The 15,876-nt window shown below is 42.2% G+C and overlaps 1 protein-coding gene across 2 annotated transcripts in view; it reads left to right on the top strand.

Moving 5' to 3' along the window:
* Positions 1-541: 541 nt before the first annotated feature.
* The window catches only part of SAMTOR (S-adenosylmethionine sensor upstream of mTORC1), a 122,414-nt gene continuing 107,079 nt past the window's right edge, over positions 542-15,876 (top strand). Inside the window, exon 1 of one of the 2 annotated variants that reach the window (XM_078674404.1) lies at positions 542-784. In XM_078674404.1, the coding sequence (XP_078530530.1) occupies positions 619-784 (166 nt within the window). In that variant the 5' untranslated portion in view covers positions 542-618. The remainder of the gene's footprint in view (positions 785-15,876) is intronic. The other variant, XM_078674414.1, reaches the window with a different exon arrangement.

The raw sequence follows: 15,876 nt of genomic DNA, 5'->3' as shown, positions 1-15,876 counted from the left end.
ATGTGTGCATTATTTGGGTTTGCTTTGCTTGAAGGTGGTATGGGTGTACTTAATGTCTGACAATTTTTGTTTTAATTGCAGCAAGGCCTAATGTTCTCCTCATCCTTGCTGTTCTGGAAGGTCTACACTTCGGACGTTTCCAGAGTCAGTTGCATTTTTGCAACGCGCTTTTTTTCCTGAAAAAAGGCTGCTCCGTGTGCCGCTCGGATATCATTCTGGATGATTTTCTGACAGAAAAGCTGAGTGGGGGAGGGGCGGGCAGTTGTTGCACAAGGTTACAGAAACAATAGTTCCTGATTTTAGCAAAGCGCGATTACGAGCTGTCACCATTCTTCGATTTACCCTGTCTCCGTCGGTCGTCTCCTCTGACGCCTATTTATTGGGCTTGGTCAACCACCTACCAGTAAATAGCATTATATATACATGACAATTGACCGAGCCAAAATCCGCCTTGGAGACAGAGGTCCCTTACATTTTCAATTGGCTCAGACCCTTCACCGTTTCCGCCCAGCTTCCTAGTGTTGCAGCCTATGAGCGTTGTTTTAACAAGTGACGTAATACGTGCCGGAAGCCCCGGCGCTGCTCTGTGGAGGAGGAGTGGTCTCAGCACCCTGAACCATGGAGCGGGCCGCACAACCTCAATCCACCTGGGGCTCTTGTAGTACAGGGCCCCCTGCTGCATGGGCAGATGCTCCTCCTCATCGACAACGAAAGCTGGAGCAGGAGAAGCTATCCGGGGTAGTAAAGAGTGTCCACCGCCGTCTGCGCAAGAAATACCGTGAAGGTAAGGAGGTGGGACTGTGATCAGGAGATTGTGACTAAGAATTAGCGGAGAAGAGTTGGTGGATCTGGAGGCAGTGAGCGAAGAGGTTGATGTTACTAGATCTGATGAGAACATATTGTTTCTGAGGGTCAGGGGAGGAGATGTCTGGGTTAGAGGAAGTGAGCGACATATATATATATGGATAGGCAGGACCAGTAGTAGGGAAATATGCTGAACTTTATTGTACGCAACAACCAAGGTAGTGTCCCCTTAGGCTAGCCCAGCCGTAACTCCCTATAGGAACATTTCACAGTATATATGTCTGATATCAAGCAGACTTTTGGTGAGGTTCTATACAAGTCAAAGCTACAACAACATGTTGTATTAGTGTCCTAACACTATGCGTGTGTTTAAAGGTGGTTGATGGGGAGAATGTAATTTCCCGAGGCGCTTCACAGTGGTGTATGGAGGAAGTGTTGTCGCAGGTTTCATATCCTACCCCTTTTCCCCGCTTAATAGAGTACAGGCAGATTTCTACCGAAAAGTGAGACAACTGCACAATACACCATACATAAAATATGGATCTGCACGTATGTACAAAATATTATTAATATCTAAAAACCAGACATACAATTTTGAAGTGTCGGAGCACCCGATTTTTCTTATTGTACTTTTAATTTCATCAATAAAGTCACCTTTTTCTGTATTATGGACAGTTTTGCAAGTCTAGATTTATCGTTGTCATGGCATAATTTTCCTCCGCCTATTGTGCTACCGCTGAGGTTTTAAGATGGATTAAGTTGTATTTTTTGGGTGAATGCCACATTTTTAGGATTGTATGGTAAAAGTGTATGCATGTATCATTAAATAGGTAGAGTATAGTTTATTAGCACATGTTTTTTATTTATAAAATAATTACTGCAAAAGTCAAAGGTTAAAGTGAAGTTGTAGTTGGGTTAGGAAATAATAAAACAAATAATGTTAAAAATACAGAAAAACACTGAACTTCACCAGTTATACTTTACTGACCTAATTATGATTTATGCCCCCACCGTGCACTGCTTATAACCTCAAATGTTACGCCACTCATGACTTGTTTAGGTTACATCATTGATGACATCATCCAAGCTACTGCTCAGCAAATAGAAACAGTTTAGTACTGGAGTCAAGTCTACTGCATTCAGTATGGTATATGTTACAAGATACACATTTTACCTACCAGTGACATTTTGAGTGCAACCAGTACTTCACTAAAGCAAGGTAGATGCGGAGCACATCTAGTGTGAGTCGCAGTTGTACTTGTCAAATAGGTAGTGCCTTAATTCTTAGGCCTGTTACTAAATTATGCAAGAAAAACGAAAGCTTCTCCATTCAATACGTCAATCTCCTGTCTGCTGATGTTAAAGAGTTGTCATGTAGTACTATGGGATATTTCTATTAAAATTGGAGTTGTATAAAGTACAGATATATATTTTCAAAAGTTAAGTGAAAAACCTGAACTCTTGATGTGTATATATAATGTATGGGTCCGTCTCACAGTATGATTGTAAGCTTTGTTAAAATGGTGTACACTATTCTGCTAATTTCAGCAACATGTGCAATTTTTTTTTTTACATACTATGGAAGGTCGTCCATAAATAGCCTGGAAGTCTATGCCTTATAATTGACTAATATATTAAAGTGAAGTTGTTGCCTTAAAATTTGATGTGAGATGAGATACTTCACGTTCCATTAAAGTAAATATGAACCAAACTGTGTTTTTGAACTGTATTTAAGTTGCTGATATCATTAATGTCTACAGAGCCACTACATTTCTTATGTACCACAATATCAGTAAAAAAGGGCATAATATCAATTAATCACGGATATGCTTAATTTTCTGCTTATTCCCCTTGTTGTGAAATGATAAACCCATTAGTACTACAGATGGTATGGAAAAGTGGGTCTTGATGAATAGATTCCAATATGAAAAGCTTGTAGCAAACGGTTATGTCCTTTGGATAATGTGATCAGTGATGTTCCATGAGTATATCATTTAACATTTCATGAATGAATGTCTGAGGTTTTTGATCATATTCACCCAACTCCCTCACTGAGCATAGCTCTCTGCGGTGTGTGAGGTTTGCTGCAGGGCCTGGCCATCAGCAATGCGGCCAATCCCTCTAGGACAGCCAACCCCCACCGTGCTTGGACAACCCACTGCAGGTAGCCAACAACCCACTGACCTCACCACAGATTTTTAATGTTTCTAAAATGTTTGGTACTGCGGTACCAAAGTCCTGAAATGGTGTCAGCAGTATATTTATGTTCCTGTTGTGTCCAGCCAATCAGACTGCTCTGTCCCGTGAATATTGATTAGGCTACACTAGATTTTGGCTCGCGGGGCGGGGGGGGCTTTGGTTCTATGATGGAAAATGTGCCCTTTTTGTAGGGTCTCCTTGGATTTGTTTTGCCTTTTGCGGAACCCTATTTTTGATGGCTAAAGAATCCTGCATTTACCCCTTTTAATCACTAGTAAGTGTTCTTGCCCCTCCTTCTGACATGATGAAATTGCTATGCACTTGATTGGTTTATTTAATGTACCTATATATCCATAGTATATGGTACCAAGGTATACCCAGGGCCTGTAAGTTAAATGTCACAAGTTGACTGCAGCACCCTTTGTGCCATCCTCTTACCGTGCCAAATGCAGTCTTGCCACCGGTAGCTTGGCTTTGCAGGTTTTAACTGCGAACAGGACCTGTCAAATTAAATTCCTTTGATAGGCCTAAAACCCACCTTTTAAATATTTTTAAGTCCCACGTAGGGCTGCCATTAAGACAGTAAAAGTAGGACATGTAAATGTTTAATGCTAAAGATGTCTTTACAGTGAAAATGCCCTCAAAGCTATTTTCACTAGAAGGATTGGGTGTTTGATCCACAGGAAAGCATAAGCATGCAGTATTAGGTTTAATAGGGGTTATCTCCATGTAGGAAATAGCTACTAGTTTAATTTTTCAACTTTTTGAAATATTTATTACAAGCACAATTCACTGGTGAAGTCAACATTTTAATACATATTTTGGAAGGATGACTTTTAAAAAAGTCACATTCACCCTTCCTGAATTTTGCTCTCTCCCCTCTACCAGCCAGTAATCAGAATTTTAAGTGGGCGTGAATGAGGTGTGAACATGCTCCCAGGGCAGAGACAAAAGGCCTTGGATGTCGGGAGGTGGTGTTGTGCCCTTGACATGATGGCTTGTGGTTGGACCCAAGGACTTGATTAATTTCAAAGAGGTCTACCCTGTCACAAGCATTGGTAGGTAACACCCATGCATGCACCCTTTTATTGTCTCCTCCCACCGCCTCACGGCCTCCATCATGGGGGGGCTTTTGCTGACATCACAGTGTCATATCCTGCTGGAGTGTCAAGACCTGCTTAACAGGTCCGCAGGTTTTTTTCATATGACATTGGGGGCAAACTTCATATTTGCATCTACAGTTCCCCCATATTGAATTTTTATCATTTAGGTGTCATTTTGTTTTTTAAATGTTACTCCATTTTTCTAAATTTGTTTTAAGATTTTTTTTGATTTGCATTCCAACTTTATTACTGTTCTAATATAGCATAACAACTGTACATATTGCCTCTAAGTTAAGCCTGTCTGTTGTGTGCCATTGCTACCAGGGGGTTGAGCTCAGACTTATTTAGGGTACTTTAGTGGTTCACCCTAACAGATTTTGGTTTTTACCTGAAGTGGGCAATTGTCACCCCTCAACCAATACTTTCATTTCATGCAATATATAGATAGTTCCCACAGAATCAGTAGTGCTGTATAGGAAGTGGTGTCTGTAAAACAATATTACTGTAGCTATTCTTTAAATCTATTTTTCCCTTGTTCATCTTAAAATGTCCCTAACCCACACCTTTACAAATTAATTCAGTATGCAGTATGTAAAAAGTGCACCACATGTTCTTAGAGTATATATTTTTCCCTCTATCCCACTTTTTATGTTTCGCCTGCATAGGCTGCGCATGCGCAGTCTCGCTGGCGTGATCTAATGATCTTGAGGAGCTTTCACTAGCGAGCTTTAAGCTCCGCCCCTCTTTCCCATTGGCCGGCGTCACCGTTTATGCTAAACGGTGGCCAGCCATTGGGAAAAAGCATCCTCTGACATACACTTTTCTCTCTTTCTGCCGTCCCACTTGGACAGACTGACCTGCTTTCCTTCTGCTGCAAAAGGTTTTTTATCTTTATGGCGGTCAAACAGATGGCCCCATAAAGATAATAATAAACCTTTTGCAGCTGAAGGAAAGCATGCCGAGGCCGTCCAAGTGGGACAGAACAAAAAGAGGAACGTCTACGCGAGTGCTTGTCTGTTCTTGTTCTGCTGTTGGAGCTCACAGAGCCTAGTCTGTCAGTGGCGCAAACCTTGCACCAGTGGTGTGCGCGACCAAACAATATGCCGTATTCTCCAGTATCGGACTTCTGTGGCACTGTACCCTCTGTGTTAGGACACTTGCGGAGGAGCGGCGTACTGGGTGCGTTTGGTTACTCAACACTTGTAGATCAGGTTTTTTTTTTTCTTGGCTTCTAAAAATGCTTCAGTTTGTTTCTGGTCGTGTTTAAATGCAAGATGCATGTGTCGTGGCACTAACATGGTTGTGAACAAGTGCATAGAGGCTATGTAACTTGCAGCGTGTAAAATGTAATGTTCCTAAAATGTAAAGTTATTCTTTGGGGTATGGTGTACAGCTCCCAGAAGGCCTTCGGTTGCGCTTGCATGCCTGAGGGCGGAACCCTGCCCTCACCAGCCATGCGCCATCTCGATGAAGTGATCAGGACAGTCTCTCCCGTGAGTGTGTCCCGGCTGGAGACCTGTCAGCCCTGCAGTGTCCGCGGCTCCCGTGCAGCTGTCCTGTCTCCGACACAGACGTCCAAGCCCCCACCCCACTCCCTTCCAACAACTAAATAGATTATTGTTCTCTGTGAAGATCTTATCGGCGCAGTCTGCTTCAGTGAGCCTGTCCGGGCTGCCCAGTCTTCCTGTCCTTTGTAGCCTGTTGCTGGGCCTTTGAAGTGATGCTTGGCTGGATAAAGTACACAGGAGACTGCCGGTGGAGGGTTTAGTGCTGTTCATCCGTCAGTTCGTGGTTGCAGGATCATTTCCAGTGCACCTCAATTTTGGGTCTTGCCTTTTTTTATTTAACTCGTATGTTGTGCATTCCTTTACATCTTTAAAATGTAAACATGTTTTTTTTTTATATAAACGTACACGTGTCAAACGTATTTCCTCTGTATGCATTAACACCAAGAACAAATACAAGTATAGTTCCCAGCTCAATTAATCTGTGCGCCTAAATAAGAGGCTCTCCCTCCATTAAACTTGTTTCCTACTATTATTCTGTTAAAGAAAGAGTTTGGGGGGCTCTCATACATCATGTATGTTACAGGCGGCCTCCATAGTAGCATAAATAAAGTGCCAGTGCATGACTGGATTTTGATAAGACGGAGTTTAACGTTTTCCGAGAATCCCTTGTATGTTGGGGCCTGCTTTCCCACTGGAGATACATAAAGCGCCGCAATACCACACCAGAGGACCACTGTGCGCTTAATAAATGGCAAGGAACGAGTTACTGTAAACGTGGCTTGACTGCCTCAGTGGCAGTAATGTTGCAACAGAGGCCTTCTCTAAACCTCATTGCCATCACTGGTCAGGTTTGTGTTGCTGTTAGTGCAGAAGAGATCGCTTCGTCTCAGAAAGTGCCCAGTGCAAACAAACTTTCTCCGCTGCTGCTTACAATAAGCTCAGTGCGCCCAGTTACAGTCAACAAGCCGCCTCTGCGTCCAAAGGGTTTTCTCCTGGCGTCATCTTTTTGGGTCTAGGTTTCTTTACACTGTCAAAGAATTACTGTGCATTTTGTTTTTGGGTGTCCTGCGTGAAGCCCCCTGGCCGTAGCAGAAATTCAGATAACTGCAATAAATGTAGAGGCCTGAACTGTAGAGTTGGCAGCTCCCCTTATCATGCACAGGAATTCATGAGTTGTAATCAAAGCAGCATTCCTCGGGGCCCAGAGTAACCACACAACACTGACAACTGTTCCCTGCTCTATCTGCCATGGTGCCCCCAGCCGGGCACGAAGTATAAAATAACGTGAAGACCATGCACGCGCTCGGAGACGCGTATGCGTGTGTGTGTATGTGTAACTCTGAGGCCTGCAGGTGTCTTAACTGATGTGGTTCATGCTCAGAAAGTTAAACGAAATCAAGTGTGCGCCTTGTGAGGCGAAGCACCTCTCCACTGTAGAGACAGATGTTGATTTGTTTTATTTTTGTTTCCCACACCGTGTAGTGGAGTCGTCTGTTATTGCCTCTGTTGTAGGAAGAACTCTTGTGTTCCTCACACAAGAGCTGCTTTTTGCTGCCCCTATGGACTGCAAGCTCTCAACAGGTTGTGTGTGTATGTGAGACTCTCACAGATGTCTGGTGCAGGTGCTCACACATGCCCCAAGCAGACAGAGCTGGGCATTGTACGGCTCTGCGCCGACGTCATCTGGGCAGCACATGTCCGTAAACCCTCCAAAGAATGCCAGGCCAAGTGTTAGCAGTGTGCATGCTGGACTGTATGTGACCACACTGTCCAGCTCGCAAGCTGGGCTGCATCCTTGAGTTGGGCAGGCCGCTTGCCTGTCCCCATAAATATGCACAACAATGTAGAAAAGACTGGGTCAAGTGGGCGGGGAGTGTCAGTCCGCTGATTGCTCTGCGAAGCCCGCCCATATGTCATTAAAGCACAAAGGCAGGTCAGCCTAGCCAAACAGTAGCCCCCGCAACAATGCAAGTGTGTAAAACGGTAGCATCCTGGGAGGCATGAGGATTGTAAACAGCTGCCCGAGGGCCCTGCTGCAGTGAACTCCTGACCCTTGTCTTTTGTGAGAGGAGGCTCAGGGGCTACCAAGCACCAAGTGACTGGTCCAAGACTGTTGGCTGTGCCCTGCTGGCTTTGCCAGATAGAATAAGCCGTTTATTTAGGACGTTCAGTACACTTGCATATTTTCTATTAAGTATGTTGCCAGTTCCAATGGTGTGCTGGACCTTTAAGGTTCTTTTGTGGTCAGGCAGCGTTCACGAAGCCGGCACGCTCCCGCCTTTGTGACACGTACATATGTCACGTTAGACGCAGTCCTTGACGTGCTTGTATGCTCAAGACAGCGTGGACGTGCTTCTGGCCTTCTTGAAAATGGTGTTCCCGTTTGTAGAGCGGCCTTGTTTTGATCGCTGTTTGGGAGTGTGTAGAAGAATGTCATGCCAATAGAAGTGCTTCTTGCCGCCTTCCTACCTTGTTTGTTCGGGTTTCATTAGTCTCCACTGTTTCGTTGCGTTATTTTGCAGAGCCCCCATCCGAGCCCAGTGCTAGGGGACCGCGGCTTAGTTTAACATTAGAAAGCTGGTACAAGCATGACAAATTAACTGTGCATCAATGGATGGGGCATAGATTGGTGTTAAGAAACTTATTTGCATGAATCTGGTCTCTCAACCATGGCACATATGTTTTAGAACTGCATTATCCTTCACGTCCAAGTTCTTTTTTCTGTTCACTACATATTTTCTGTTGCTGAGAGGGGGTTTGGGAGACTAATTGTAATTGACTACATGTGCTAAATGAACACCTTGCCCTCCAGACCAAACTAATAAGAATAAACCTGCTTGAATGTCTTCTGCATTCTTCTTATTCGAGCACAAAATCTGAAATGAAGCTGTCAAAACTGACCTTAATGCAGCAAGATGCACATTAAGGTCCTTCACCATCAAGGTTCACTAACCTGCTGTGTACACCACAACATTATGCTACAAAATAGTAGTGTCATAGCCTAGCAAGATCGACTTGAATAGGCTAATAATTAAACACCATAAGCTCCTGGATGGAGGGGTGGAGGCACAGTTCACCTGTTGTAGCTTACACTCCAGTTTAGCTTCTGCCGTTCAACATGACCAGAAATGAACCGCCACCAAGATAAAAGGCTCACTGGAGGCTAACTTTTTAACTTATTTCTTAGCCTGCTTAGGTGGCATCTTCATTTGTCTTGTTCCCATTGCGGTGGAAGTTGTAAATTATAAAATGTTTTGTGTCATGCCACCAGAAATGGTGATGGGCCTGGATGAAAGCTAGCTAACAGATAGCAAACCTGTATTTGAGAGGCATGCTTTTAAGAATAATTGGTTTGACCATTTTGGGTCGGTGCAGAGTGAACGATCCATACATAGAATGCAAGTTGACAGACATCCTAAATGTAAGCAGAACATATGCAAGAATACATTAATGAAAGATTGCATGCTCCCCAGCTGAAGAGGTTTTTTGTACATTTACTTTGAAGGCATGGCGATCTACACTGAACATTGATTAGCACAAATGTGTGATCAAATCTCAAGCCTGAGGCAGCCAAGAGGCCAACCCTATGAATGTCGGATTTGTATTTACACTCAAATATGTAACTTGCGTGTTGAACTTGAGATATAGCCTCTCCAAACAATAGCATTTCTAAATGTTTTATCAAATTCAGAAAAAATATGACACTATGCTTTGGGAAACTAGATGTTTCAGATTTTTTGTTCACTAAAATAATAAACTCAACAGCGGGACACTTTTCTTGAAAGGAGTGACGTGATTTTTTAGTAAACAAACATTGTGATAAGCAAACCAAGCAGTAACGGGGAGGTAGACATTTGATGCAAGGGAAATTTTCTTGCACACCTTAAATGCACTAAAGTTTTTTTCCCCAAATATTTTCCCCAAAAGAGAACACTGCATGTTTTAATGAGTATCTGCAGCTATTCACAGGGTCTTTTAAATTTCCCTACCAGGCGTAGATATACTGTAGCTGCCACAGATTAGTGGACATTCAACCTCTAAAATGTTACCAATTTAGGAATCTATCAGTCTTTTCTAGTGCAGAAATGAAACCAGCATTAAAAATGCAACAGGTCTCGCCTTTCATTAAGTTAAAGCCTTTTACTTTGCTATACAATACCATTAGCAAAGCAAATAGCTTTAACTTAATAAAAGGCGAGACCTATTGCTTTTTAAATGCTTGTTTGTCATTTATATCTAAGATTGTGGCACTTGTGAAACAATTGTCCCTGAAACCTTATATAATTACCTTTCCATTCCATACAAGTGGGGTGATGTTTATTTTTCCAGTGTGGGAGCTGGAGGGATGTTTTCAAATCTTTTTACTCCAGATATGAGTCGAGCGGCCATGTTCAGCATTGCCCTTAGTGGGGCTAGGTGAGCTTTTGGAGACCCTGTTAGAATGGCGTTCCCGTAGTCAATTGTAGAGAGCTAGGGATTGGACTACTGTCTTGAGGTCATCATGGGGAAGAAAAGGTTTCAATTGTAGCTCATTGCATTCATATTCATTAGGTTGATACCTGTTACAGCTGTTTTCCTAATGAACTTATTTACAGTATTTCTCTGTTGCTTTACATCCATTTACATCATTGACCAGAAGCTTCTCAGCATAGGACATTCATTGAAAATATGTTCCCATAAATTTGGCATGAAGAGCATCTTTCGCTGGAATGGGGTAAGCCTTATGAATTATCTCTGGCTTCCAATATTTTTTTGTTTGTTTCAAGTTGGATCCAGTTAAAGCTTTATGTGTTAATTGGTAAACCTGCCCCCTTATCTGAGCTTGTCTCTCGACCTTCCAGCCTTTAGCCATTTTCCTCATCTGCTTCATAGGCATAGAGATGTAAACTAAGCTAAACTGTGGTACAAATTGGAAATATAGTTTATCGTTCTTTTCTAATAACATTATCCTTTAGGAATTTTAACTAATCCCTAATCCTCAGCATGGTCCCCCCCCCCCACCGACTTCGTAGATGGAGATGTTTAAAAAACAAAAAAGCGCTTAAAGGGATGCTGTAATCAACTTCCAGCTCATCGATTGATTTAAACTTTCCTCCCCGTATTGGTTGACCCAAAGTCACTATGCTGCTTTCAATTCAAGGCTGCAATGCCATGCTTGTAATTTGTTTTGGGAATTCAGGATTTTTCTGTAATTATGTGTGTATGTCTATTGCACAGGCAGCTTTTAGCATTCTCCCTGAAAGCTTCCCATATTTTACAGAGATGCACCACCACATTAAATTAGGAGTATTTGTTTTAACAAACCGTAACATTCTGAAATGTAAGTAAAAAACCTTGCAGTTTGTATTCTCCTTCCATTCATTTTACCCAACTGTTTTCATGCCTAGTAGCTGGCCTGGGTAGTAGCAGTTGCTGAAAATGCCTTCCTGGATCCACAAAACAGTATCATTCAAAATCTGGCAGTGCAGATCTTCCTTCTGCCAGAGAGTGACTTAGTTGTAATTTACTGATTTAGGGGACTTACCACCCCAGTTTAATCTTTCTGCCATTGTGTATGTGTATACATGTATTACAAGAAAAGGAATGTTGGTAAGACTGACTGACTGACACCTTAAGAAGATTAATAATTCCCACAATTATGAGAGGTAGTCTCCTCCAGGAGTACAACTGTTTTTTAGTCTTTTGGGTTGCGTTGTGGTCTAAAATTTAAATCATACAGTTTAGCGTGATCTGTTGAGAGAATTGAGAGAATCACTCACAGGTATTTAAATACTCCGAAACACGTGTCCTTTTTGAAAGACCATAGGAAGTTAGGTGTTCTGCTTGGTCTAGTAATATATTTTTCTTACAGACTATTTTATTAAACAGTAATGCTAGATACAATGCAAATTCAAGTACATTGTCATTACTCCTGAAAATAAGTTCAATTTACATCAGTACAGTAACTTTGACAATGAGGAATATTGTGTCAATCAACTTTCATTAGTTTTTATAAACCCAAACACCCCATTTCCCCTGCCCCCAAACTGTCCCATGGAGAAAAAATCATGAATAAAGGAAGAAAAAGCACATTAGTGTGATTGCTTCTTTCTGGACCATTCAGTACCTTAGACACTTAATGTTTACCACAGTTCTGGATTGTCCCTTCTATTCTGGTAAACTGTCTAGTTGGATGCGCCGTGTTTTTGAAGGGACTACACTATAACTAGCCTTAGTATTTATTGCTTTTTCTAAGTTAATTTGATTTGGGTCCAAGTATAACACCAAGTCCTCGTCATAGATACCGATCTTGGCTGTGCCTGGGGTTCATCGTGGACTCTTGACTTCTTTTTTCTCTAGCATCATCATGGCCAATGGTCTATAAACAAAGTGAAGAGAAGAAACGACAATTGGCAGCTTTGTCTGGTACTTCTAGCAATGCATAGTTCTTCTGAGGCCAACACATACATGTACACAACTGCCAACACTCCTTCATACGGAACAGCTTTTGCTGTGGTGAACTGGGCAGATAGTCCAGAATTATCCAATGCCTCTCATGAGAACTTCAAGTTCTTCCAGATTAAGTATCTTCTAAATGTCCCCAAAATTGCAGTCATCTGTCTTATTTTCAGTTGTTGCAACCAGCCCAAAAGTAATTTCATTTATTAACTATTGAGAAGGGTGATATCTTGCCTCATCCGCTGTGTCTGATTGGTTCGTTTGCTCCACCAGCTATAGTCTGTAAAAGGTCCTCTTGTGATGTTTATTCATCTCATTAAGTGGTTATGGAACTTTCCATGGAGCGCACTGTTCCTCTTTGCTGAGGCCACATATGTTATTCTCCCCTTCTCCTCTCTGGCCGGCCAGGCCCCCTCTCTTTCTATGAATTGTGCATCTGCGTATAGCATTTCCGTTGGACCTCAGCTTCTACCTCCTCCTTTTTTTCCTTGGTCTAACAGAGACATTCGGCATCTGTTTTCCAAGGTGTGCCAAGGTTTTTTCTGACTAATTGGATATGCTTCAGTGCTACTTCAATGCAAACGAAATAATGGTATAATTCAAACCAACAATGAAGGATATAAGTGGTTAAATAACAAGATGCATCTAATGCTATCACCATAAACTCAAGTTTCTAGCCACCATAATGATTACAGTAATCATTTATCACGTTCATTCAAAAGGTAATTACAGGAAACCATAATCACCATATCATTCTCAATAAAAACATGTGGACAGTGAACCAGAAAAGTACTTTTCCAATGTATAAAATATGATTAGGTAATTTGTTACCAAATCACATTTTGCATTTGAGATTCATTATTTGGAAGGGGCTTGTTTAAGGGTGTCCCACCCAAATATTAAATAGGTATGGTATGTATTATTGTTTTGTGCCTGCCTTCCGGTCGCAAAACTGTAATACTTTACCACCAGTTTAGAATTGGTGTAACCCATTTGCAAAAGAAAATGGGTCCCTAAGGGGCCTCTTTCACTTGTGAATATAAATATTAATATTTTTTAAGAGCAGGCAGTGAGGTCCCACTGACGATTGACTACTCTGAAAAAATGAAACTTCAAGGTTTCAATATTTCTTTTTCAATGTATCCCGTGTTCCTTTAAGGAAAACGGGCCGCATTTACCCATCAGAAAAAAAGATGCCTTTTATTAAAAAGTAATCATAGGAATGGTGGTCTGCTTACCTGAGCAGGCCACCATCCCTGTGATGTTAGTTAATGTTTAATACTTTTATAAAGCGCACTATTACCCGGAGGAGTCCTGGTGCTAGCACCAAAGAATCAGGAAACAGAGGGAGGGGCCTAGTTGCTGAATAGCCATGTTTTCAGACTTCTGGTTGAGAGCAGGCCACGAGCAGAACAAATGAAGAGAGTCAGCTTATTCCATGCCTTGGCTGTGCCAATGATAAAAATTATTCCTTCCCAATTCGACTTTTTAAAATCTAGGAACATTCAAGGTTCTTGTGCTAGAAGACTGGAGAGGTCTACTGGGAATGCACCACATGAATTTCTGTCTAAAATGAGCAGGGCCAGTATTATAAGGAACCTTGAAGGCTGTACACAAAGATTTGAACCTAATCCTCTTCCTGACCGATAGCCAGTGAAGTTCTTGGATTACAATTTAACAGAGAAGAATTTAGAAGTAACAGAGAGGAGTGTAGCTGCAGCATTTTGAAGCACATGTAGCTCATTGAGATGTTGCTGCTGCTGCATGTAAAGATGCAGACTGTTTCAATAATCCAGCCTTGATAGGGTAAGAGAGGAACCAATGTTTTTGGGATTCTACAGGAATACATGGTAGGATCTTTTTGATCATCCTAAGAATGAAAAAAGTAGAGGTTGTCAGGGAATCGACTAGGTCTCCAAAGGAAAATGTATTGTCCTTGATAACTCCCAGGTTTTTAGCTTTCTTAACATGAGTGAAAATTGGACCCAATTCTGCTGGCCACCAAGACTGGGACCTAAAGAAGGGATCATTGCCAAATAAAATAACTTAAGTTTTGTCAGAATTACATTTTAGGCAGTTGTTGCTCATCCATGAGGTGATGGCCAGCATTCAGTTATGAAAATTACTGCCAATGTTATTATCTTGGTTTGACACTGAGACGTCGATCTGAGTGTTTTCAGTGTATTATTTCAGGGTGAACCCAAAGGATCTAATTTGAGGTGCCAGCACTGTAACATAAATATTAAACAGTATCAGCTGATAGAGGAGCCCTGTGGGACCCCACAAGGAAGAGAAAAAAGCTCATAAACAAGGGATTCCAGTGTCACAGACTGTGTCCTCTGTGAGAGGAAAGCGCACATCAGGGTGAGGGCTACCTCCTGTACTCCTATCGATGATGAGCAGTCCAGCAGGAGGTTATGGTGGACCGCATCGAAGGCCGTGGAGAGATCCAATAAGATCAGGGAAGCTTTACCTCCAGATTCTAAAGCCTCTCGGATTTCTTCAACTGATTTAATTAGGCTGATTCGATGCTGTGGCCTCCTCTGAAGCCGTATTGCGCTACAGCTAACCAAATATTGTCCTGGATAAAAGAGGAGAGTTGGAGATTTATGGTTTTCGACCATTTCTGCTGACCAAGCAAGCCGGGAAATAGGCTAGAAATGTTTAGGGTCGTTAGGGTTAAGATTGGGATTCTTAAGCAAAGGTAGTATTAATGCTGTTTTCCTTGCCTTCGGAAAACACCCAGTTTGGAACATAGTGTTGTGAGCTATTAGTTCAGGCACCAATTTAAAGATAGATACTGGGCATGGATCCAGTGGGGATGCAGGCTTACCTGTGAGGATGCAGTCCGTGACCTGGTTAGAGGAAAGAGGGACAAAATTAAAGAACGTAGGCTGGAGATGAAAGGAGGTCATCATCACCTGATCCTGTTCGGCTTGGGGGGACTCCGGATGAATGGCCGTAAACACCAAAGTAAATACGTTCTACTTTATTCTGGAAATGCATAGCAATAATATCGCACAATGACTGATTGCTGGAGACTTTGGTCGTTCTAGGAATTGGTCATTTCCTTACTGTGTTAAACAGTTCTTTAGAAGACTGTTTAGCCCTCTGTATTTGTTTGGTAAAATATGAAGATTTTTCCATTACTAAAAAGGCCTTGTAGGTAACTAGGCACGTTTTTATATCTGGCTTTCTCTAGTCTGTCATAGGCTTTGCATCAAAGCGCCCTTGCCACGTACAACTTTTTTTTGTATTAGAAGGTCCTCGGAGTACCGTGGTGCCGAGGGGAGAAGGCAACGAGAATATTTAATTGTCTCTGGTGTGACTGCAGTACCCGCTGCGTGAAGCCAACCCGTAAAGGTTGTGGTGGCAGTCGTAACATCGTCAGAGTAAACAGGCTATGAAGAGGCAAGATGCTCCTGAAAAAGAAGAGGGTCGATTTTGTTCCAATACCGAGACTTGATTGGCTTGGAAATTATGTTATTTGTGGATGGGTTGGGAGGAAGGGCCAGGTTTAACCGAACCGCAGCGTGATCGGACCTCGTAAGAGGCAATTATCCTTGAAAAGTGAGGAGCTGGTGATTTCAAAATATGCCATCGGACGTGTGGCCTGCATCATGACTGGGTCACTGTACCAGTTGTGTTAAACCTGAACTGTTTATCACGTCTAGGAGACGCACAGAATCCGAGTCTGTTATTGCTTCCAGATGGAAATTAAAATAGCCCAACAGGGTGAAATTGCTTGTACACATCCCATCTTCCAGGACAGAACCTACATTAGTGACAAAAGGGGACCTTGTGCCTGGGAGCGTTATAACAGA

The sequence above is a fragment of the Lissotriton helveticus genome, chromosome 1_1 (assembly GCF_964261635.1).
Source record: "Lissotriton helveticus chromosome 1_1, aLisHel1.1, whole genome shotgun sequence".
Lineage (NCBI taxonomy): Eukaryota > Metazoa > Chordata > Amphibia > Caudata > Salamandridae > Lissotriton > Lissotriton helveticus.
This window is presented reverse-complemented; position numbering and strand designations above follow the sequence as displayed.